The sequence below is a fragment of the Hemicordylus capensis genome, chromosome 4 (assembly GCF_027244095.1).
Source record: "Hemicordylus capensis ecotype Gifberg chromosome 4, rHemCap1.1.pri, whole genome shotgun sequence".
Lineage (NCBI taxonomy): Eukaryota > Metazoa > Chordata > Lepidosauria > Squamata > Cordylidae > Hemicordylus > Hemicordylus capensis.
In genome coordinates, this window is record NC_069660.1 from 175190131 (window position 1) to 175216539 (window position 26409).

Here is a 26409-nt window from a genome sequence, read left to right on the forward strand (position 1 = left end):
CCCTCTAGGGGAAATTGGGGAGCTCTTTGTCTGGGAGCAAATGTTGTTGAGCAGAGTGTTCTGAGTGCCAGCTGCATAATATTTGCATTCTTATGTCTAAATAATGACTTTCAGATTTTTGGAGCTCTCCAGCTAACAACAGACTGCAAAATCCCTCACCCCGTAAGAAGCCTCTGCTTTCAGACAGCATTTATAAAGGCTCCCAGCAGCTCTGCCTCATAAATGGAATCCATTCTATAAGAACCAGAACGCCTTCAGAACTGGAGTGCAGCCAGACCAATGGAGCGCTGTGTTTCATTAACCCTCTCTTCTTGAAAGTGCATAGCCAGGATGTCAGTGGAAATCTGAAAAGGCAGTGCCCAAGAACTCAAGATGTGAATGGCCCAGAGGGATCACGCTCTCCCCCACCCAGGCCTCCCCCACCTTCTATTCATAGCCGCCTTGCAAGCCCTCAGCTGTCCAGGACTATAAACCAGGCAAGTCTGCCAGAAACTGTCAACCACAACAAACACTGGGACTTGGATTCATTGCAGCAGAGGCCAACTCCTATCCCACCACCTCGTCTGAAGAAAAAGGCACTCACTTTAGAAGCAGAGAGCAGTACAAAGAGCTCAGTAGTAACTCGACCAAGCCACAGCTCTGTGCATGGGTCAGAAGCTGCTAGCATTCCAGGTGGAGCCCTGCCTCCGCACAATTTAGCAGGCAACAAAAAGAGCTTGGTTGCAGGCTCTGAGTCACAAGTGCCGTGGAATGGAGGCAGGCAGAGACTAAGCGACATGAGTCTTTCAACATCCTCCTCAGACTCTTTGGATTTTGACCGGAGTATGCCACTCTTTGCTTATGATGGTGATACTAACAGCAGCTTGGAGGAGTATGAAGGGGAAAGTGATCAGGAGAGCATGGCACCCCCCTTGAAGCCCAAGAAGAAGAGGACCAGTTCATTTGTGCTTCCCAAGATTGTGAAATCCCAGCTGCGGAAAGTGAGTGGAGTTTTCAGTTCCTTCATGACCCCAGAGAAAAGGATGATCAAGAAAATAGCAGAAATGTCTCGAGACAAGCGCACCTATTTTGGGTGCCTGGTTCAGGACTATGTGAGCTTTCTGCAGGAGAACAAGGAGTGCCACGTCTCCAGCACAGACATGCTTCAGACTATTCGGCAGTTTATGACCCAAGTCAAGAGCTACTTGTCTCAGAGCTCTGAACTGGATCCCCCCATTGAATCTCTGATTCCAGAAGACCAAATAGGTAAGCAGCTGTGTGGCTTGTGTGCCTTGTAGCACTTGTCAAACATGAAAGCAATCATTTATTCTGTCCCAGTGGCTGTAGTTTCTTGGCAAGTCTGAAGGAGCTGCTTTTCTGCTTAGTAGTCGAACAGCACGAGTTTCTTCTCTGGGTTATTTCAGGGGAATAAAAGGAGAAAGTTTGGGGGAAATGCAGTATTTTTTTTAAAAAAATGTAATACTGCCAGTGCACATGGTGTATTAAAGAGCAGCATAAGCAAAAGATGTGTCTGTGCTTCAAAAGGTTTACATTCTATACAGTAGTGGTTGGGTGCAAGGATAACAAGGGATGAATGCAGTTATTTATTTATTTGATTTGAGACCTGAGTTCAAAATCCCCATTCAGCCATGAGACTTGCTGGGTGACTCTGGGCCAGTCACTTCTCTCTCAGCCTAACCTACTTCACAGGGTTGTTGTGAAAGAGAAACTCAAGTATGTAGTACACCACTCTGGGCTCCTTGGAGGAAGAGCGGGATATAAAATGTAAATAATAATAAATTAATAATAATTTCAGTACGCCCTTCCAAAAATGGCTCAGGGCAGTTTACACAGAGAAATAATAAATGAACAAGATAGATCCCTGTCCCCAAAGGGCTCACAAACTAAAAAGAAACATAAGATAGACACCAGCAACAGTCACTGGAGGTACTGTGCTGGGGGTGGATAGGGCCTGCAATTATGTTATGCATACATAAGCTTTGATTCAGAAATAAATAATGATACCCTAGAACTCTAGAGTTGACAGAAAGATCACAACAGAATTAGGCTGCAGCTCACTTGAGAGTAAATACCGTATTTACCCAAACAGAAGATGACTTTGAATTTAAGACAATTCCTTTTAAAAAAATAGGTTAAATACAAGCTATACTGTATTTACTTGAAAGGAAGGGGACTTTGAATTTAAGATGACCCCCTGCCTTCTAACACCAAGTAACTTAGAAAAAATCCTAGTCTTCGGTTCAGGGAAATAAAGAACCATTATATCAGCTGGCACTTCTGAATAAATATCCATAGGGTCAGGTTTTATACCTAGTGGCATGTATTTTAACCACATATTGCAGCTGCTAAAATCAAGCATCTTGCAAACACAGATTTAATGCCACTCTGTTGTTTTGCCTTTGGGTTCCAGGAGGCTAAGACATCTTATGAAAAGGAAAGAGAGAGAAGGCAGAGAGTTCTCTCAGGACTTGTTCATTTATCTGTTGCATCTATAAGCCTTTTAGAAGGGTGGTGTCACTGTGCAGGTTAGCTCCTCAGGATTAAAGAAATTAGCTCTCTGCCCATCTTCATGTGTCTAAATGGCACCAGTAAAAAAAACCACCGTAACTTTAAAAAAAAGGGGGGGCTTGAAAGCTGTGTTCATAATAAAGTTCCCTTGGGCAAAATACTTTCCTTGTGAGCTCATTTTACTAAGCTGTTTTCCTCCGCCTTAGTTTTCTCTTATTTTGTTGGGTGTCCAGTGCAGGAATTCATATGCAGCACTGGCTGTGCACTGCTTTCTCTGGGAATGGTTAAATATTTTAGTATTGAAACTTTGGCATGTCCTGAATTGAGTAGCTATTTCCTTATGTCTGACTCATTGTTGATCCAGCATTAATGAATACATTGCCAGGGAAATAACATCCTGTGATTACTTTTTCCCCTAAACTCCATATAGTGCCATGGTTTAATATGAAACATACCACTGTGTGTAGAGTATTCTTCAGGTTCCAAAACATTGCCCTTGTGTTTCAGCACCATGCTCTCTTTACATTCCATAAAGAAAAGTCAAAGTTTTCTTGTGATGTATTTGTGTTTGGCTTTTACTGCTTACTGCAAGGGTGTGGTGTGGTTTCAGCTATGTTTGCTTTGGTGGCTATCTAAAATAATGTTCTTTGTTCTTCGTATGTTAATGACTGTGTGAGCACAGCATTGTGTGTTAGCTGGGTGAGTTTAGCTGACAGTTGATGGCCCATGAGCAATCTTTATTTATGCTGAGAAGCAGTTTATGCTGAGAAGCAGTTTAAGCAAACAGAAACCTTGCTTTTGAACCATTTTGCTGCCCTCACCAGACTTGAGGTTTGCAAGTAACCACAGCAGAGCAGAAACATCAGATGTTGCTGATTTAAGCACAGATCTATATAGCTGGCAAATTGAGTCATCTGGTACAGACAACAGAACAAAGACTAGCTGAATCCATTTTCTACACTTTGTATTTTGCCACTTTACCCTGTCTGTGGCAGATAAAAGGTAGACGTATATAGACTGTTGTGTGCTTTCCTTTCCAGGTTAAAATATGATGTTTCATTTTGTTGCTTGTGGCAGCCTATAACTTCACTTATAATATCATAATTCCTCCTGATCTAGGTTTGCTTTAAATATGTTATGTTTATATTATGTTTATGTTATACTTTATTACATACTTTATTACAGTCATTGACCCAACAAAAAGGTACAGAACACAATAAAGATGATACAAATAGTACAAAACATAATATCAGGGTCTTCATAATAATACCGAAAACTTAAACCAACTAATCCTACATGCGGCTGCACAAAATTGGCTACACACAGTGTTATAAGTTTCCAACTGGACAGCCAGATGCCTCTGGAGGACCCACAAATAGGACAGGAAAGAAACAAGTTCTCCTTTGCAATTTCCTTCCAGCAGCTGGTATACAGAAGTATACTGCCTCTGAATCGGGAAGTAGCATATAGCTATCAGGACTAGGGATGTGCAAAATGTTCAGAGTTGAAACGTTTCAACTCAAAATGGGCCTTTTCAAGTGTTTCAAGCACAAAACAAAATGCCCTTCAAATAAAGGGCCTTTTTTGAGCCCTTTCAAAACAACCTCATTTCAATCGAAATGTTACAACATTCTGAGTGCCATTTTGGAGGCCTGCTTTTCCCCTGCTGCTTTTTTTTTTCAGGGGCTTCTGATTGGCTTGCAATCTCCTTGCTTCTTGGTGAGCTTGTTAGTATATAAATCAAGTTTTATCATGGGCAACTGTGGAAAATGGAGGGGGGAACACAAAAGGAGGGAATTTCAAAATGTCTCTCTGACTGGGAGGCAGAGAGAGCCCTTATAATGTGCCTCTCTTGAAGAGGATACATCAGGAGAGGAGGAAGGAATCAAGGAAGGTTTGGGGTGTCCCCCCCCCCCACCAGTACCAAGTATAATATGCTGTGCTATTGCTGTAATAACAATCTTGCTGGACCTCAGATTGACAAACTTGGGTGCCTTCCTTCCTTGAGTTGTAGTTTGATTTGTTTGTGAGATAGTGTTGTGGTGAGAAATGGACAGGGGCAGTGTGTGTGTGTGAGAAAGATTTGATTTCTGTGATGAGTTCCATTTATGGCCTTGAGACTAACTTGTACTTCACTCAGTGCTCTATTCTGCTATGCAATCTGCATTGCAAGGTGTACTCAGTCAAAATGTGGCTGAAATTGCTCTAATTGAGTTTATGGCTATGCTTGCTGCTAAGTAAGGGTGCTGCTGTGTGCAGCTGTTGCAATGCTATGGACATAATGAGAAAACCTCCCTATCCTTACAATAACCCAACTATATAAGTTTAGTGAAATATTTATAAGGTAATAAATAGCCTTAATTTGTTGTTAAGATAATAAATAGTATTTATATACCACTGGGATAATTTTATGAAAGGCAGTATATACAGCTAACAATAAATAAGGGCTATTTTTTGTTATCCCTGCTCTAAACATGAAGGGAGGGCACTGATTGAGAGTAGCATATCTAAGGTCACCTGTTAAGTTCATGACAGTGATGAGATTTGAACAAGAGACTTGCCAGCTCACACTCTTAGTCACTATGGTGCTCCAGCTTTTAGATCTCTGATAGTACACAGTTAAGTGTTATAGATTTTGGGTTAGTCAGAAATTCTTGCATAATCTCAATGGATTTCTCAGGGCATGTCTGCCCAGCAATTTTGAAGGGCAGCAGATATGGGGCCAACACTCATCTCCCTCCCACAATCCAACAGGTGCCACTCCAGCCTGAACTCCCATTCTTATCCACAACACAGATGCAGGGGGATGCAGAATAAGTGCAGGCTGGCTTTCAACCTGGGGGAAAAAAACCCCTCTCCTCTCCAAGCATATGGGAGGCTGCTGTGAGGATATGACCTCAGCTAGTCATTTAATGGGGTTGATGGGAGTCTCTTTTGTGCAGATAAGGCAGAATATTGTGGTCATGCTTTCTTTCTTAGTGATGGATGAATTCTAGGTGCAGTTCTGGCTTTTCTCATTTGCCCTGATAAAGTAAAGGCATGTTTGCAACTTGTCTCTCAACCAACGCCTCTTTATCAGCTAGAGCCCTTAATTATGTTAGAGTGACTTTGCTTCATGTTCACTCTCCTGAAAACAACAGACTATGGTTAGGATTCAAAGCATCTTGTGTGAAAATCATACAGAAGTACATTAGGCTTATGCACAAGCCTCTCTTGATCTTGATCTGTTTCTAGGCCCAGTTCCCAATGAGGTGATAAACTGGTACCACTTGAGACTACTGTGGGGTGGGGGCTCACATGGTTGACTTCTCTTGCATTAAAAATGCTTCCATCACATAGAGGGGTTTGGGGTCTGTGTATCTGATGTGCATGTGTACACACACATACATATGGAGGAACATCCAGTCATGTCAAGTCCCTTGTGTGCAGTCTGAAGCCCAGAGAACTAGATCACAAGCACACATGCATGGCCCCCTCATCCCTAATACTTGCATGCCCTAAGTTGGGAAGGGAAGGAGTTCTCACAGGGTTAATTGCTCATCTCCTATGCTCACCTGCACCAGACGCCACCACCCCTCCCCGCATGTGCTCTACTGCCAAGGGAGATTTTATTTACCGTAAATCAAATCAGTTTAAATCACTAGTCGGTCAGTAAGACTAAATCATGGTTTTTTACATAAGGACTCATTCTTGCTGGTATAATCTAAATATTTACAACCAGATGAAGGTTTCATTTTTGGTCCTCTTCTAGATAGAAAAATTGCCCAAAATAATTTTACAGAAACCTCTGGAAAAGCATGACATTGTGAATGGATTAATGGAATTCATTTACCAAAAAATTTAAACATTGCATATATACAGCCTCATGTGACATAATTAAAAACTAATCATGATTTCATGATGAATAACCTTTGAACTATAATGTATCTTAAATAGAAAACTATATTTAGATAGATTTTTTTTCTCCTCAGAAAAGATCTTATTTTTTAAAAAATCTGATTTAAATAAAAACTGATTTAAATATTAAAAAATCTGATTTTTTTTTAAATCATTGATTTTTATTCACCCTGCCTGGATCCCAGTGGGAAGTTGATTCTTGCAGGCCCCCTTTCTCCTGCTAATCAACGACTCCTTGCTGTTCAGACTCTCAACCACCTGTGTGCAGGTTGCTTGTCTTAGGGCCATCTTCTGCTTCTTTCCTCCTCTGAGCCAACTGATGCACAGGAAGCAAATGGGAATGCTCTGCAGGGATGCTGACTGATTTTCCCCCTTCCAGTTAGTAGCAACAGCCACTACCACCTAAACTCTGTGGGATCTGGTGACCCAAGTTCAATGCACACGTGCTTACAGTGCTGCTCCACCATCTTGCATGCGAAGTAAAATAGTGCCACATGTCCCTTCTAAAGGACAAGCGCTACATGAGTGCAACTTCAGTATATGAATAGCCTGGGGTGGAGAGAGGAAAAGGACATAGCACAAGCTGCATTATACTGAATTAGATCACGGATCATCTATCTCCATGTTGCCTATAGGTTGGCAGGGGCTCCCCAGGGTTTCAGATGGGTTTTTTGAGCCCTGCCTGGTGATGCCAGAGATTGAACCTGGGACCTTTTGTCCCAGTCACAAATGGCTGATTGCCTTGCTATTGCCTAGCAGTGCCCTTTGAATGTTTGTACCCTAGGCAGTCTCTTATGGGCTTATTGTCAGGCTGGCCCTGCCACTATAGATCTCTGGGAAGTAAACCTTCCATGGCTGTTGCTTCCACTGTATGGATCAAGCAGAGTTTTGGTTAGCTTTTACTCCAGCAAGCAACTTGAAAGCAACTTGTCCAAACAACAAACTACCATTGCTTAATTAACCTTCTAATTTCTACTCTCTCTTTTCTTTTTCCCCCTCCCAACTGGTCTTCCACCCCAATTTTACTGTTTATATCGATAGTGTACAGTGTATCAGTAGGGTGAGGGTGAAATCTAAATTTAAAGCCCAGCAGTAGCCAAACTGGGTTTTCTTATTGAGGCCCAGGTCTTGTTTGGTGCCTCTTCCTGCTGCTTTCTTTAGCTGGCATGAGGAGCAAGTGCTTAAATTTACTTCTGATATCTTTCATTAGTGGGGGCGGGGGGAAGACCACACTATTTATATATTTTATAAATATAGTGAGATATTCGTGACATGGTGATCTGAGAGATTATTTCTGGGAGAGCTGGAAACAGATGAATATAACACTGCCATTTTCATAATTTGCTGGTGGAGGAAAATTTGACCTTCCATCTTAGATCAGGTTGACTTTGCCAAAAGCATTCATTGCACAACCCCTCACTGCCTTCCTTATGTTTATAGTTGTCTGGTGCAGATTTGTTTCTGATTTCTCTGGACCATAAAGGTCCATTGAATGCTGCTGTATGAGGAGACTGAAGGGAGCCCTGCTCAAGAGATAGAACAGCCTTTGAGAGCACAGCTGCTGCATCATTCTGGCACAGAGAGGTCACACAGCCCTCAGAGACATATTTCAGGAAGCCAAATAGGACTTTTGGAGGGAGGAGAGAACTGCAAGTCTTTTCCCCCCACCCAGACAAATACTCTCACCTTTGGCTGAGCTCCTCAGAGGAGTCTCTGCAAGGGTGCAGCTTTTGCTCTGCCCTTGAAATGCTGCGGAACATGTTGGTCAATATTGTTAATGAAACATTTTTCCAACAAGTACTGAACAGTAGAAATTATAATATAGAATTCATCTGCCGGAGATCCAGTTCTGATAACTTTAAAAATCTTAAGGTTTTATGAAGTGAGAAGTAAAGAAAATATCAATTGACTGATAGTCAATTGATGTCCATTTCTCTAAAGAGAGGTAAACATCCATCCCATACTTTAGAGCTTCTCACAGTGACTTCATTCTTAGTTTCCTGGATGAAAACTAAATGAGAAAGTGAGCACCCATGTATCTGTTTTATGTATATGTATATATGTTGTTAAGTATGATGCTGATTTGAAAAATGCTGCATAAGCAACGTACTATTTAAACTTTACATATTGCCATAAATGTCTAGTTGGCAACATCACAAGGTGCCAGTGAGACAATCCTCTAGGCACAGGATGGGCTATGAATCTAAGTAATTATATTTGAAAAATTACATTCCTGATCATGGTGAGCTTCTGAACAGACCAGTTCACACTATGGATGTGGGCATACTGCTGTATGAAGAACAGTTAGTGTAACTAGCAGTTGCATGTGATGAGATGGTAGCCCGACTGCAGCTGCTGGAGAGAGTGTGTGTGTGTGTGTGTGTGTGTGTGTGTGTGTGTGTGTGTGTGTGTGTGAATATCAGTATAGAGTACCAGGGAATCTATAAGGTGTTGTGTGTGTGTGTGATAACTTAGTAGCATCCATGCAGTAATATGCACGAATAAAAATACTTTCTTGTAATTGTGTGGCACCTTTGAGTGTTCGTAAGAGCTTCCCATATTTTTATCTTGATGTGATCCTTAACACTTCCCTGTAAAGTTGGTGCATATTATCCCCATATTGCAGATGACAGCGGGGGGAACAGAGATGAAGAGAAAAGTTGTCTCACAGTGAGTTCATGGCAAAGGCAAGATTTGAACTAGGGAGTTAGATAATTTTGTACAATACACTACACCAGCTCTATTTATTTGAGATATGTGCTTAATAAACTGTTAAACCAAACAAGGCTAAAAGGTGCCATAACATTGTAAACATGATGCCTACACACTTACTGACACAGAATATGCTGCAGTAATTGCTTTTGTACAAATTATGGCCAGTTTGTACGCAGTTTGGGCTCAACAGTATTTTCAGCAGCAGCCTTGTAGCCCACAATAAGGATTGTTGCTAAATCTCAGAATTCAATGTTGCATCTATAGCATTGTCAAGAAGTAGAACAAAGATTGTTTGCTGAAGCTATTACAGTTTTCATTAAAAAGTACTTTAAAATTTGTTAAAAACTAGAGAGACTGAAAGCACCCCCCTGTTGCCCTACATGGTTATGACATCACTGGTCTGCTCCTATAATGATGCCCCAGTTGTTGAGTTGGGCTTTCACCATCTCATTCCTTGAGCTTGATCTTTCTGATTTGGCAGAAACCAATATATTGTTAGCACTTTAAGGTGGTAGTTGCATTCTTTAATAGGATAGAAAGGTGGCTCTGTTTCTTCAGCTATGGTTATTGAGTTGGACTTCTGCTGTTTCTCTTGCCTTTCTTTATTGATTTGCTGTCACATTACAGGGTGCAGAAACTTGCCCTCAGTGATGAGACGGCTGCAGTCCTTGGATGGAAAATTGGGAATTAGAGGAACTCTTCTCCCCCCTTTCCCTACCTGGTATACCAGGAACTCTAGGAATGTATAGCAGGTAGACTGGTGGGGAGCCAAAAGGTAGAGGAGAGTCTCCAGAAGTGTGGATGATTTCTAGATCTGAGTTAAAGGAAACACCAGGGGAAGCGATACACTGACAGACATGTGCACAGGAAGCAAGGATGGCCCAAGATCTTCTAGCACCTGAAATGGGTGCCAATTCCTCTCCCATTTGGCCCCTGATCTGGCAGTGCAACGATGGTTATTTGTTGCTCCCAGCCAGCAGGTGGGCATGTAGCTGCTCCTCCTCCTTTGATACAGAATTTGAAAAGGAGATATGGGCGGGGGGTGGTGTTAGAAGAGGAAGTGGAAGAGAGGTGAATGGGGAGTAGCATCTCTCCTTTTACTGTGGCAGCACTGGTACTGTCCAGTGCCCTGGTAAGTGAGAGGGCTGGTGGGATGCCTCAAAACTTATCACTGGCAGTAAACTGCTCTGTGCCACCCACTTCAAGTCACTGCATGGAAGGGCTGCCCCTGACAGGAAGAGGAAGAATAAGTGCTTGTGTTGTCCTCCCCAGTTAATGACTGAGGTTTGGTTCATGTGCAGGTATTACTGTTTATGTGACTATCAAGAATGAAAGGGGGTGGAGTTGCATGTTTTGCTGCTCCCTTGTTTTTCTTAATTGTCTCCAAGCTGCAGACTAGCACATCTAGAAGATATTCCTTTATGTATGTTCCCAGAAATGACATCTAACCTCCTCCTCCTCCCACCCCTGGTAGGATCTTGTACCAAGAATTGCATGGAATGAAAAACTGGCTACTAAACTGTTAGTCTGATAATGCTACCCTTCCACAGGCAAGCAGTTTTAATTTTAGTGTGACTACTAAGGCTCTGTGTTCAGTTCAAGGTTTATTACAGTCTATGACCAGCACAACAAGGAAATAGAATAGAACATAAACACAGTTTAAGATAAAAACTAAGGTTCTGTGGTCGCTAGGAGTTGACACCAACTTGACGGCACAACTTTACCTTTACTAAGGCTGAAATCATATGTATCAAATAGGATTAGTAGCTGTCTAGCTGTGGGTAGAATTAAGGTGTAAATCTCTAGACCTCTTTCCGGAAAATGATGTCCAGAAAGCAAGGCATGGGGGTGTTAGGGAGCGGGGAAGGGGCCGTTGGTATGTTCTGTAAATAGTTGCTTGATACTGACAAGATTTTACTGATGGCAGAGCTTTCCATAAACACATAAGAGACAGTGAAAGTCCATGGCAATCTCTCTAGCCTCACTAGCAGCACCACTGCCCAGTGGTGTCCTAATCTTATCAACCAATAGGGGATGCTTTCAGTTCTCCACTTTTCAGCCAAACTGTCCTAGAATGTCAGAGTTGGAAAGTAGTACCTTGGAGGAGGTCTTCTAGTCCAACTCCCTACTCAGTGGAGGAGTCTGAAATACTTTTTCATAAAAACTTAGAACAGCTACAGTAATCATTCTTAATAGCTGGGCCAGGACAGAACATCTGTGCGCTAGTTCTCTGATCCCCACTGGCCGATCCGGCCCCGTGCCCTGCCTCCCCCCCACACACCTTAAGCCACCCCCTGCCATCCAGGATGGTGGCAAAAGCTTCTTCCGTGGGCCTCCCTGCCTCCCAAATGATAGGTTGGGCCATTTTCTGGCCATTTCTGGGCTCTCTGTGCACATGGACAGAGAGCCCCGAAATGGTCTGGAAATGGCCCAACCTGTCATTTGGGAGGCAGGGAGGCCCACGGAAGAAGCTTTTGCCATCCTTTCCACTCTCTTTCTCTCCACAGAAGAACCAGCACTGTGCCCTATCAGCTGTATCCCTGCTGCCATCTCCATGCACGTGGCAAGCCCTGCCTCTGTGTTTTCATTGATCACAGCTCAAGCAGGACAGGGGCTTGCCAGACAGACAGACAGATGAATTGATCTATCTATCAATCGATGAATGGCTACTAGTCTGGACTAATGGACAGGTTTATCAATGGCTACTAGTCTGAGGGCTATAGGCCACCTCCAGCCTAAGAGGCAAGATGCCTCTAAATATCAGTTGCAGGGGAGCAACAGCAGGAGAGGGCATGCCCTGACCTCTTGCCTGTGGGCTTCGCAGAGGGATCTAGTGGGCCACTGTGTGAAGCAGGATGCTGGACTAGATAGGCCTTGGGCCTGATCCAGCAGGGCTTTTCTTATGTTCTTATTATGTACCTTTTGGCTTAAGTAATTGACGATCCACATTAAATCTGAAATTCAGGAACAATCTATATGGGAACTGAGAAATATGAAAGAGAATCACTAGACTTAAAATGCTTCTTTTAAAAAAGGAAAATTATGGCAACTATCCAGTTCTGTTGTTATATGAGTCTGTAGTGCCTTTGAGTGAGGTTTAAGATAGTATAATACAGTGAGAAAGTTAGTTGGCAGCTGAATGCTCAGACTGTGAAGAGATGAAATAGGTCTCCTTAATGATAAATCACTTCTCCCCACCACACACACACACACACAAAATGTTATTTTGCTTCAAAATATTGCAAAAGAATGTCATGTACAGGATGCAGATGGACATTCCAGAAGTCACAGGGAAACTACTCACCCGATCAAAGTACTTCCTCTTTCCACTTCAAAGTGTCTAATGGTAGGTCTAAAGAGAGTTTTAATTAAGTCACTTGACTTAATTAAACATGATCTAAGATTACTATTACTGCCTGTCTAACTAATTTTTTTTGTGTGCTAATCAAAATATTTCAAGGTTGCAGCCTGAAGCATACTACCTGGGACTTCCTTCCCAGTAAATTTGTTTAGGATCAGGCCATATCCATATCCATCTCTTTGTGAAGGCAAAGTCAGCACAGGATAAACTTTAAGGTACTAAGGTAACAGAGAGATCAAATTAAAAGAGAGAGCATATGGATTTTTAGAAAAATAGAGGTTTTGTCCCTTTACTCCCAGAATCAAATAACTCCACAAAAGAAAAGAACAAAACTTGGGCTGTGGTGTTTGAGACCTCTCTAGCCATTGTCTGTGCTGCTGTGCTGTGGATGTACTGTATGTGAACACATTTAACCCTCACCCTGAGTCATGTTTTTTACTCATGAGTAGGGCTTCCTAGTAGCCCCATTGGTTACATTGGATGGGTCTCAAGTTTTCCAGACCACAGAACCTACAATAATTTAACATTTCACTTCAGGAAAGTGCAATGGTGGTACCCCACCCCACTATACCCCAGGTATGACTGCACAATTCACTGAGAATGTGAGTTGTTCAAAATAATCCTTTAACTTCCTTTTGGCTTTCTCCACAATTTCCGCTTTTTTCAGCAAGTATTCAGTCTCCAGCGAAAATATACCGTTCCCGTCTTCTTCCATGTGAAACAAATTGCATTATGGTCTGAAAAAGTTCTGGGCAAAATATCCATTCTTTTCATACACAACGTGTTGTTAACTAAGAAAAATGAATTATCCTTGGGCACACATTTCTTGTATCCATCCAAAACCTACATCTTCTGTCACTCCTAGCCAAATGCCGATGACAATGGTTCCCTTTGTGAATATGGTTGCAGCTCTGGAGTGGGGTGTGTGTGTCTGGCTTGTTGTGTTTCATAGTGCCTACATAGGTCAACTCCTTGCACAGGAGAGCATCAGCCAGCTGTTCACTGGGAAAATAGTTATTTCCCCACCACAATCCTCCAAGGGCAGGATCAGATGAACATGTGATAACATCAGAGCTATGGCAGCTTCAGAAAATCAAATTCTCGAGATTGAACAAGCGGGCTTTAGAGCAGGTCGCTCTACCCTCGATCACTGCATGATCTTGTACCATCTAGCAAAGAAATACTCTAGCGGCCCCAATTGCAAATTTTTTGTGGCCTTTATTGACTTAAAATCTGCGTTTGATTCTGTCTCCAGATATCTATTGTGGTCCAAACTTGCAAAAACAACAATAGATAAGAGATTGCTATTTTTGATGATGCAGCTTTATTCTAATTCCTCGTTGTGGGTCAGATATGCTACCAATGGGGCCCTAACTGATCCAATTCCCTCTACTCATGGGGTCAGACAGGGCTGCGTCTTGGCCCCGACTCTGTTTAATCTCTTTATGAATGATTTGGTACCATTTCTGGAGAAGGTGAATTCCCATTCTCCGAAGCTGGCTAATATATGAGTGCCTGTTTTACTCTACGCCGATGACGCAGCTGTGCTATCTCAGTCCAGATTAGGTCTGCAAAGACTGTTGCGCGCTTTTGCCGGCTACTGTAATGATAACAAACTAACAGTTTATTATTTTTAAAAAAGGTCCTGGTTTTTTCAAAATCCAGGAAATTATACAAATGGGTAATAAATCAGAATCGCATTGAGCAGGTTTACAGCTATAAATATCTAGGTATAATATTTCAATATAGTCTTAATTGGAATGCCCATAGGCTGTCTTCAATTCATATAGCCCGTAATACTCTCAGTGCCTTTTTGCATTTTTATTATTCTAAAGGGAGTCAGTTTGTTCCCATGGCTCTTCAGGCATTCTGTGCTAAGATTGTGGCCCAATTACTTTTTGGAGTCCCGCTATGGATCCAGGGAGAGTCAGCTAAACTGGAGAGAGTACAGTCTATTTTTTTAAGAGCAATCCTTGCAGTGCCTAGGTGCATGTCATACTCTGTTCTATGCTTGGAATCTGGGTCTTTCTCCATAGCTTGTAAAGTCTGAGAGCTTACCTTTGCCAGATGGTGTAAACACTGCTCAGAGATTCAGGAATTCTCTTTTTTTCAATACTCATGGGTGGATTCTTAAACCAACCTTTGGCTAACATATGTAAATAACAAAATAATGCAACTGGGCCTTTCTCCTTTTGAACTTCTCACTTGGTAATGCAATAAGGTGAAGGAAATACTATTTCTCCGGTTGCATGACACTGAACTTCAGGAATTAATGTCTTTGCCCAACAGGATTTGTTCCCCTCTGCATTTTGGAATTTTGCCACCTAGGGGAGATAGAGGTGCCAATTACTTAACAACATTGCACTTTTCTAAATTTCGGGTCTCATTTGCTCGGACTTGATTAAATGTGTTGCCCTCTTCTCTTTTGGAATGGAGGTTTGCTAAAGACCAATCTGCTATGGTTTTTTGCCCTTGTGGTGCTGGCCTCCTGGAAACTGTAAACCCATGTTCTACTATATTGTTCTTTGTACTGGGATGCTAGAGAAGAACGTATTTCCCCTTTGTTACTCAAATTTCCTGGGAGGTGCGAGCGTTTTTATATATATTACTGTCTTGCGGATGTAAATTCTGAGATTACAAAAATTGTAGCAGAATACTTTTATATTGCCATTAGGTTAAGGTCTCAATTAAGTGCTTAACTGTGGGAGCTGTTTATGCTTTTTAAACTATTTTTTTAATGAATGACAGTATTTTGTTTTATTGTGTTTTAGTATTGTTGTATTGGATACGTTTGTTATTTCTATTTCTGCTGGCCAATGGCTGTAATAAAATTGATGATGATGCTATGGCAGCTCTTTTGGGGGGCTGTGTCCCACTAGGAGAAATGGAAGAAGACCAAATATGTAGTATAGATGGTTGATACACTGTTGCCAGCAGTATCACACCTAGGTAAGTTTCACGCCCGGACCTGAAGGGCTTTGGAGTCCGTCCACCGCCACAAGGCCCCCCCTAAAAATTTTAAAGTTTAAAAAAGAGAAAGAGAAAGAAGAAACCTGAATTGGGGGGTGGGGCTCCAAATGTCCTGGAGGACCGAGCCTGCCACCACCACGCCAAACCACCAATCTTTGTCATTTGTAGCCACCAGCTCACCCCTGCTCAGCTCACCCCCCAGCCGCACACATGGCAGCTACAAGACAAAGATCGGAGTGGTGGGGCAGCAGTGGGTTGGTGGCGGGAGGTCCTGCTGAACATTTGGAGCGGCTTCCCCGACATTGGAGGCCACGGACTGGCACCCCAAGGTCTGGGGGTAAGAGTGCCTCCAGTTGTCAGTTTTACTAAAGTTAACATGTTGTGGTTCCTGCTGTTGTGTTCCTTTTAGCTTTTGTTCTGGTGGCTAAAATCCCTGCTTCTGCAAGGTCATATGCTTCTGAATGATTGACTTGCTCCAAACACTAGGTGTGACATTGTAGGAGGGACAGGTTTCATCAGATTATTTTTCAGACACGGTCATCTTTCAAGGGAAATTGAGCTTGCAAGGGGAAACGAAACTGAAGTTTCCAAAGAGAAACAAAGTGTTCTCTCTTGCCCCAAATGGCTTAATATGGAAATGGGATAGAAACCACTCCACCATAGGGAGTCTAATCATTTTGGAGTTGTTTCTATCTTCTGTCATATTTTTATTAATAACATAAATATCATAACTGGTAAGGGACCATACTTGTGGATATATGGTATACCAAAGTGTAGGTAAGAGTGTGATAACAAGGGCAGCACTGGGAGTGTAGTGGTTTGCTTGTTTAAGCACATTTACGCAGTTGCGGGTAGAAATCTATCCCAAAATCCAGATGAGGGTTAAGTAATTGACCTCACAAAAGACCTAGGGACAAATGGGTGTGTGTACGATTGGTGGGCATTTTGTGTGTAATGCTTTCATTCCCTTGTCTCACTCTCCACTGGTGTGTGAAGGAAGTAGACACCACTATCACAATCTTGTTCAATTGTGTGTGTGAATGTTGTGCCCTTATGAAAATTCATAATTTTATAAAGTTCTGTCTTATCCCCTTCAGTGATCCTCCTGCCCCCAACAAAAAACAAACAAACCTAAAAAGCCCCAACTCCTTTAGTTTTTCCTCATAGAAAAAGTGCTTCAAACACTTGATCATTTTTATGTTGCCTTTTCTGTACCATTTCCTGGTCTATATTATCCTTTTGAGATTTGGCAGTCAGAATGTTGTTGTTGTTTAACTTAACATTCCTATCCCACTCTTCCTCAGAGAGAGAGAGAGAGAGAGAGAATGAATGAATGTATTTGTGTGGGAGGGAGGGTGTGGTTGACCCAATGCCATGCAATGAGCTTCATTGCAGAGGAGATCTTTGAACCTTCACTTCATATGTTGCCTTTTTGCATCAGCTATCCTAGCCACAACTCTGCCCGCATTTGCATGGATCTGCTCATCATGAGTGGCTCCAGGTGCAAGGCCTCACCTCATACATCCCCCCACCCCCATCATGACCAGCCCTGCTGCCCTGCAGGATTTAAAAGGGAGGGCTAGTCAAGGAGAGCAAGTTGCTTCCTGGCAACCTATCTGTGTCACCCCACACCCCACATTACAAGCCTGCAGCAGGCTTTCAAATGGGCAGGCATTGACCAGAGACTGACAGCAGGCAGACTCCTCTGGTCACATGCCCAATTCTCGTCCACTCTCCTTCCATTTTTCTCTTCTCTCATCAGCTCCTGAACCTGCCATTTCCCTTTTCAATGCAAAGAGAGGAGTCTTGTGGTAGCAAGCATGACTTGTTTCCTTAGCTAAGCAGGGTCCACCCTGGTTGCATATGAAAGGGAGGCTAGAAGTTTGAGCACTGCAAGATATTGCCCTCAGGGGATGGAGCCACTCTGGGAAGAGCAGAAGGTTTCAAGTTCCCTCCTTGGCTTCTCCAAAATAGGGGAGAATAGAGAGAGAATAGAGAGAGATTCCTGCCTCTAACCTTGGAGTAGCTGCTGCCAGTCTGTGATGAGAATACTGAGCTAGATGGACCAATGGTCTGATTCAGTATAAGGCAGCTTCCTATGTTCCTATGTTCCTAAAGAGAATAACAGGGAGCTGTTTCTTCCCCACACCACACACATACACACAACCTCTCCCTTCTTTATTCAGTTTTCCCACCCTTCTTTCAATAGATTCTCCTTCTCCCACACCTTTCCTTTCTCATTCCCTCGAGCCGCCTTTGAAAGCCTGCTACAGAGACTCCTGATCCACACTTCCACTCATTCTGTTCCCCATCCCCTAGCCTTTCAAAAGGCAGGGAGAACTGGGAAATACTGGTCATAGTGGCAGGAGGCAGATGAGCTGCTCAGGGTGGTAGAGGGCATTTTGCCACCCCACTAGCACTCCAAAGATCTGTCACACTAGGTAGCCACCCCCCATCTACCCATAGAAGGTCTGTCTCTGCCATTGGTCACTGCTCCAGCAGGCCTTATCATACATCCTGCCCCCTCCCCTTGACTGCCTCATCTGTCCAGTGCTGGATTAACCTAGCATATGCTATGGGCCCCGCATTTTTAGGGCCCCGCACTCTCCTGGCACGGAGCACATCCCCGCATCCCCTCGCAGGGTGCGAAGGGCTCCCTCTCTCACAGCTGCAAGGTGTCGGGGGCGGGAGCATGCCTGGGAAGGAGAGCCCCATCCTCCAGCGGCCGGGGGTGGTGTGGCCCTAGTCAGCAGCAGACGGTTCTGTTGCCACCGCCGCAGTCTACCACCCGTGAGCCAGGCACTGCCCTGGGGCTTCTTTGGCAGTGGCCTCGCGCCAGCCAACCCCTCCAGCACATCTGTCACTTGGGAGCAAAGCGGCTCTGGGTACTTTTCTAGCCTGGAAGTGAGCATGAAAGCGGGCAAACTGTTGGGAGCCTCTGGAGGTGGGATGCACAGCAAGGCCCTTTGCACGCCAGGAAGGGGCTCCCCTGCCTGCGGGAAGGCCGGTTGGCTGGCCCACTTCCTGCCTGTTGGAGACCTTGTGGCACCCACCCGGAGCAGCCACCGCCTGCTTGGGAAGGAGGAGAGCTCTGGCAAGCCTGTGGCTGCTTCCTGCCCTGCCTTTCCTTGGATTTTGAGCAGGGCGGGGGCTTAATTCTTGGGCTGCTTCTTCAGTGCCTTTGCTGAGCACATCTCTAGCCCGATTCCTTTTGAACTGGCTCCCAGCAGCAGCAGCACTCCCTGGCCACCCCCGCCAGTCTCTGCGAACAGAGAAGGGAGGTAGCTGCCATGGTAGAGGTGTTGCCAGGCTGGATTGGGCCCGGGAACCAAAGTGAAGCCTGGCTCCTGCCCCTGCTATGGCTGCTCACCCCCTCCTTCAGAGTGGGGAGAGCAAGGAGGAAGCCGTCATCCAGCCAGTTTGTGCTCTCTCTTTAGGCAAAGCGCCTTTTCTCCATAGTTGTCATTCCACCTTGTGCACTCAGCATGAGGCCAGAGAAATATAGCCCCAAGGTGTATAGCCCTAAATCAGATGACAGGGTATGTGTCAGGGGTTATGTGCGGAGGTGAGTGTGCTGTGATCGGCTGCAGGGTTATCTGAATCACATGCACCATCATGCTGTGTGTGACTGAAGCAGGAATGGCAGTGTCTTTTGGCTCTCCATTGAGTTCAATAGGAAATGTGTGACTTGTACAAGTTCTGTAGTTGATGTAATGTTACGTCAGCCTGGGGGAGTTTAGGGTAGGGATGTGCATGGATCGAAATTCGTGCAGAGATTCAAAGATGAACTAGTTTGTGGGGCTGCCAAACCGATTCAACTAGTGGAGGGTGGCACCAGATGGAGCAGTGAGCAGCACCTTTAAAAGTGAGGATAGCAGGTCCTTATCTGCTCCTCCACCAGCAGAATTTGTGCAGGAGCCCGCGTGGTGTAGTGTGGAGCCAGCGTGGTGTAGTGGTTAGAGTGCTGGACTAGGACCGGGGAGACCCGAGTTCAAATCCCCATTCAGCCATGATACTAGCTGGGTGACTCTAGGCCAGTCACTTCTCTCTCAGCCTAACCTACTTCACAGGGTGGTTGTGAGGAGAAACTTCAGTTTGTAGTACACTGCTCTGGGCTCCTTGGAGGAAGAGCGGGATATAAAATGGGGGGGGGGGACACAATTCCATCAGTAGTAAAGATAAACCACCATGCCTATAATGTTTTTTTCCCCCTGGTGGAGGGTTTCTGGCAGTAGCATAAGCGAAGATATGCTAGTGTAGGGGATTTCTCCCCAGCCAGTGTACATTTTGCATAGAATTTCTCCTTTTATTCTTCATGGTTCCCCCCCCCCCCCCACCGGGTGGTGGTGGTGGTGGTATGGATTGAGATGTAAATATCTGTCTAGAATTTTCCTCAATGAAAAAGACTGATGCAAATAATTTAGCTTCATTTCATCCTCCCTATCTTCCTTCAGTAAACATTTCATACCAACCATTTTCCTGGCTAGTGTTCTCCTTCTAGTATCCTAAAACACATCATTAGTTTTCATGTATTTATCAATATGCACCTTTTATTTCTTGTTTGCTTGCTCTGTTGTCAGCTTACATTTGTTTTGCCAGGTTTCTCACTTTCTGGGTCCCCCCCCCCCTTTTGGCCAGGATTTCCCACTTCTTAAAAAAGGCCTTGTTGCCTCATATCTTTTTTGACTCTATTTAACCTATTAACTCTGTTAAATAGGGAGGAGGGAGGAGAGCTCATCTTGTGGTAGCAAGCATGACTTGTCCCCTTAGCTAAGCAGGGTCCACCCTGGTTGCATAGGAATGGGAGACTACATGTAAGATATTCCCCTTAGGGGATGGAGCCACTCTGGGAAGAGCATCTAGGTTCCAGGTTCCCTCCCTGGCATCTCCAAGATTGGGCTGAGAGAGATTCCTGCCTGCAACCTTGGAGAAGCCGCTGCCAGTCTTTGTAGTAGACAATACTGAGCTAGGTGGACCAATGGTCTGACTCAGTATATGGCAGCTTCCTATGTTTGAATCCCCTCGGACATGCATTGTACCTTTCACAATCTGTGGTATACACTTTAACTGAGTTTCTATTATAGTCGTTTTAAATAAATTCCAAGCATCCTGAAGAAATCCTGACTCATCCCTTTAACAAATTTGCTTATTTTAGTGAAGTCACTCTTCTTTTGAAATGAAATGAGTCTTGTGGTGTTCTTTCTGGGCACCTTCCTATGTACATATATGGTGAGTTTGAGAGTATGTGACCACTGCTCCTGAGCTGTTTGACAGCATTTTCAGTACATCTTGTATCACATCCTGAGTGCCCCTCTCGACATCAGTCTAGGCCAGGGCCAAGCATGCCAAAAGGAAGGAGAATAATCCGTCAGCCCTGTAGCTTCGTTTAAAGTCCATCAGTTGCTGTTCCAAAGATTACATAACACCTATGGAAAAAATACTGGTTTTAAAGTGCCTAGAACAATCCCTATATCTCTTTGAAAGGTGAAAGTCTGTTCTCATGCGTGTTGCACTGATGGGACCAGGAGACAGAGTGCCCCTTTCCTAGCTGAGAGATGGACAAAAAATTGAGCTGGGATTTGGAGGGAGGTGTCAGGCACTGAAAAAATGTAGCATTGCACAACTGATAATGCTTCTCAGCTATAGTTATCTCTGGGGTATACACATGAGTTCAAAGTTACAAATATTGACTGTGTATTGTGCATAGTCGAGCATCTGTGAAACAATGTTGCTTTGGGTCCACAGATCCCAGCTATGGAGGCAGTTTTTATGTGGGAGGAGGAAGGAAGGAAGTTTAGGCCCATATTGTCAAAACAAAAGCAGCTGTTTACAACAGTTATTTTTTTAAAAAATAATAATTAAAGGCAACTCTGAAACGCCTGTAATCATGCACTGACTGCCAGTGCATATTTTTGTTTTGCTTTTTTGTGCAGTACGAACAAAGTATTATGTGCATATACATTTCTGTAAATGGTGTGCAACAATTATCCATTTACAAAATAAAACTTTTGGTAAGCAAAACTTTGCATGTAAACAATAAACCAAGATACCAATAAGCCACCCAAAAAATGCCAACTCGCACATGCTGCCCAGTGTTAAGGGTCAAGTGTTTCTTTGGCCTTTTCCTTGGATGTGTGCAATTTCCAGGAGGATAGCAGAGGTGGTCAGTGCCATGAGTGAGGACATGGGCCATTTACTGTTTGTTGCAGGTTTAGAGGATCAAGGTCAAATGCATAAATTATTGTTGTGGATAAGACTGGGGGAGAATATTTTCAGCACTGGTCATATGGTGAGCTCCCCGTCTCCACACCCCTACTTCTGTGTTTGGGATGCACAACAGAAGACCCTAAGAACCAGGATCTCCTCATGCTTTCATGTTACTCCATACACACCTGCAGGGCCGTCCTTAGGGCGGGGTGACCAGGGTGATCGCCCTGAGCCTCACATTCCCCCAGGCCCCTCTCTCTCTCTCCCTTCCTGTCCAGCCATGCTTCTTTTCACAGGAGTGGGGAGGGGGGAGAAAAGCTTTGAGTCTCCCACTCAGTGAATTGAACTGTGGGCGGAGCACAGGCAGCAGAGCCGCAGGAGTGGGTGCACACTCTCCCCTCCCAGTCAAGACTCCGGCCTCTGCATTTCCAGGCTCAGGTGGTTGCACCAGACTCATTGGAAGGAAGAGAGAGAACTGCAGGCAGGCAGGCGAATGTGGCTTGTGACAAGTGGGCAGGCGCAGGGGCTTGCGGACACGGGTGGCAACCTCCACCTTGCTGAACCTGCTGGCTCATCCCTCTCAGGCAGTGGCAGGGCAGCAGGAAAGTGTCCAGCCCCACACCCAGCCACAATGGACTAGACTTTGGTTTCCGAGGGGGTCAGTGGCACATGACCCCGGTTGTTGGAGTCCCTCTAGCCTGCAGCTCACCACCAGCCCCATTATTAGGTGACTTCTGGAAGAGGACAGAGACTGGGAAGAAGGGCCAGATTCCTGCGTTCTCCTCAGAGGCAGTGCAACCTGAGTTCCTTCGCGTCAAAAGGTGGGAGGGAGGGGAAGGAAAAGGCCTCCTGGGTCTTGTGAAGGAAAAACCCTTTTTGTGGGGAAGAGAAAAGCATGTTTTGGGGCCTGAAAATATGGGATTTGATGACTCTCCACACCTGTGCTCATTTTGTAAAATAATGGGGACATCAATGGAAAAGAAGTGGGTTGTATGTAAATGTAAACATATAATTATTTAAAGGCAAACCTCAAAATGACCTCATTAATGCATAAAAAATAATGAAATAACTTACAGATTTATACACAGAACATGTAAGCTAAAACAAAACTGAGCAAATGTTTTGGTGTAACACCATCCTCAGTGCTCCATTTTGCATGCCTGCTGAAGGCATTTACAGAAGCTGAGAACCTGAAGCAGCAAACAGATAATAGAGAACACACGAGGTAGGAGAGAGCTCCTCAGCTTGAAGGTATCCCCTGGGTGGAAGCGGAATACCCGCATGGTGTAAACGAGCCAGCTTACTTACAGGTGAAATAACTCATCAACCACTTTCTATGGAATATTGTGCTACTACCCGTGTTCTTTCTAATTTTTTTCATCTGTGTGCAGAGTGAGTTTTATTCTGGGCAGCAGTATCAAGGCAGTGTGTGCACATGTGCATTCGGAATGGAGCCTTCTTGATCCAACCTGAGCAGGATCTAAAATTGAGTGGACATGAAAAAATTTTTGAGCGTGCCTGTGCCTTAGAGGGAACACTGGCTACTACAGAGAGGTACTTCTGTAATGAGAAGAGTGGGCATGCATTCACACTACGCCTGCTGCACATAGTGTAGCACATCTGTGCTCTCTGTGGGGTAGGAAAACCACTATACTGAGACTTTTTGTTTTTGTTTTTGCTGTATCTATCCAAAACTAGTTTGGAAGATAGTATTAATTTTTAACTTTGATATATTTTATTGTGCAATGCTATTGCCATTGACTTAATCTCTCTTCCCCACTGTTCTAGCTACCTTTCTGAGATTTATATTTGTTAGGCCAATGATAAGGAAGCCTAGTATCTGCAAAAGAGATTCTGGGTTGTGTCTCCCCCCTGTTAAAAATGCATCTGGAAACCGTTTTTGCCATTAAGATTGTGTTTGCTTCATCAGCACATATACTAAAATTGATTTCTGTGGAAATCGAATTGAATGAATATTCTGGCCTTTTTATCCAGTTCCATTCTTTTTCTCTCTTGGGAAAGCATAAATTGAATTACTTTGCCAAATAGTGAGCTGAGCTTGCCTGTCTCTTTGCAGATGTAGTGTTGGAGAAAGCCATGCACAAGTGCATCCTGAAACCTCTCAAGGATCACATTGAGGTGATGCTGAAGGAGTTCCACACAGCTGATGGTTCTTGGAAACAACTGAAAGAGAACCTTCAGCTTGTACGACAGAGGAATCCTCAGGAGCTGGGGGTGTTTGTCCAGACACCAGATTTTGTGGATGTTGAAAAGATTAAAGTCAAATTCATGGCCATGCAGAAAATGTACTCACCCGAAAAGAAAGTCATGCTGTTGCTAAGAGTCTGCAAACTGATTTACACAGTAATGGAGAACAATACAGGTGAGTGCTGACTCCTGATCAAAGAGCTCTGAGCTGTTGAAGCCAGGGATGCTTCTGGGGAGGGAGAGGGAGAGGAAATGAGAACTTTTAAAAATGGTGTCTTCAGCAGTTACAAATCCCTCATTTTCATTTTATCTCTGGAATTTTATAATCTGATGCGACTTTCTTCAGAGAGCCTTAGTGTTGTTTGTTTCCAACCTGTCCTGCTCCTAGCATGGTACAGTGACTTATGAGTATAACAGATTTTTGTCAAAATGAAGCTCTATGTATGGCTGTGTTGGAAGGAGCAATAGGGAGGCTAGCTACCCACAGGCACACCTTGGATTCCTTTTTGTGGTTATTTCTGGAAGCAATAAACATAGTTAGTGTTTGGTCTGCGTTGAAACAGTGCATGGGGTATGTATTGCTGTAGTTTAGAAAATGGCCTCTGATACTAAAGCCACACTTAGTTTTAAATTATTGCACAAACAGCATCAGAGTTTAAATGGCAAAACAAGCATGTGACACTGTTGGTTGTCAATGGTACATATATGTTTGACTTGCCAGATTGCCCTGCATTACACATGGAAGTAAAGAATGCAGCCCTACTTCCTTGTTTGTTGCAGGGAAGCATGGTCATCAATACAATAAATATGACTACAGAGCTGCTGTTCTTGTATTAGCATCCAGAATATTGAAGGTACTATAAAAACAATAAAGTAGGAAAGACTAGTTGGATGCTGGAAAACTAGCCAGGGTTAGAAGGTGTCCAAATACCTGTTGTTTCCTGCTGTCCTTGCATACATCTAGCAAAGAGTTCGTGAAAGGCCAGCTTCACCGGGTAAAAGTTTATAAACCTAATATTATGAGAAACCCTCACTGCACAATAAGGCCGTTAAGCAGCAGGACTCAACAAAATCCTTTGAGAAAGGCAGGTTAGTTTAACTGGTGGTGGTTGGGAGTCTGCTATTTTTATCCTGCAAGTTTTTGATAAAACCCAGACTTCTAATTGCAAGAAACTGCCCCTTGCAGTACATTTTTTCATTATGTAGAACAATGAGAAATGTGGTGTCATCATTTTTCTCTTGCTGGAGGCAGAGATCATCCCACATTTGCTTTGAAAGGTGAGCTCAATAATTTGAAATAATGGGCTGAGCCATCAAAGTATCTACAGTACTCCCAAGAACTAGTGTGGGCTTGTACCTGCTCATAGTTCAGGACATGCCCTAGGTAGGGCTAATCATGAATCATGACTGGGACACAGGTGTTTCTACATGACCTTGTAGTAGTTCAGAATCATGTGCATACGTGCACACACCCACACATTCACCAGCAGTAGGTTCAGGAGGGTGGGTGAACTGTCTTGGACAAGAGTTTCACAAGAACTTCTAGTTGCTGGTCTGACATAGATGGTTGCACCAGCAGCTGCTGGATCCAGGCTGCTTCAGTATTTGTACAGAAGGTAGACATGTTTGGCCCCACATTTAAGTTTTGGGCTTCCTTGTTTGTCAATATTGAGGACATATGCAAGGTTTGATATGGGGGTCCATATCCTGTCAGTTCTTTTGGACTTACAGTTATTACCCCTCTAGCTCTTACACACCTCAGTTTAATTTTACAGCAGTTTTACAGCACTTGCTAAAATATTTAACTTATCCCTGAAATCGGGCTCTGTACCAGAGGACTGGAGAGTAGCAAATGTAACACCAATTTTCAAAAAGGGATCCAGGGGCGATCCGGAAAATTACAGGCAGGTTAGCCTAACGTCCGTTCCAGGCAAATTGATGGAAAGCATCCTCAAGGATAAAATTGTAAAGCACCTAGAAGAACAGGCCCTGCTGGGAGTGAGCCAGCATGGCTTCCGCAAAGGTGAATCTTGCCTCACAAACCTTTTGGACTTCTTTGAGAGTGTCAACGAGTGTGTGGATCAAGGTGATCCAGTTGACATAGTCTGCCTGGACTTCCAAAAAGCTTTTGACAAAGTTCCTCATCAAAGACTCCTGAGGAAACTTAGCGGTCATGGGATAAGGGGACAAGTACATGTGTGGATTGCTAACTGGTTGAAAGACAGGAAACAGAGGGTAGGTATAAATGGAGAGTTTTCACAATGGAGGGTAGTAAGAAGTGGGGTCCCCCAGGGATCTGTACTGGGACCGGTGCTTTTTAATTTATTCATAAATGATCTAGAAGCAGGGGTAAGCAGCGATGTGGCCAAATTTGCAGATGATACCAAACTCTTCCGGGTAGTGAAATCCAAAACGGATTGTGAGCAGCTCCAAAAGGATCTCTCCAAACTGGGGGAGTGGGCGAAAAAATGGCAAATGCAGTTCAGTGTTAGCAAGTGTAAAATGATGCACATTGGGACAAAAAACCCCAACTTCAAGTATGT

General features: G+C 43.9%; 1 protein-coding gene across 3 annotated transcripts in view; it reads left to right on the top strand.

Annotated features, from left to right (window-relative positions):
- Positions 1-26409, top strand: part of RIN2 (Ras and Rab interactor 2) — a 126754-nt gene that overhangs the window by 85000 nt on the left and 15345 nt on the right. For all 3 annotated transcript variants that reach the window (XM_053247249.1, XM_053247248.1, XM_053247250.1), the window contains 2 exons: positions 115-1245; positions 23736-24041. In XM_053247249.1, coding sequence (XP_053103224.1) covers positions 115-1245; positions 23736-24041 — 1437 coding nt within the window. The remainder of the gene's footprint in view (positions 1-114; positions 1246-23735; positions 24042-26409) is intronic.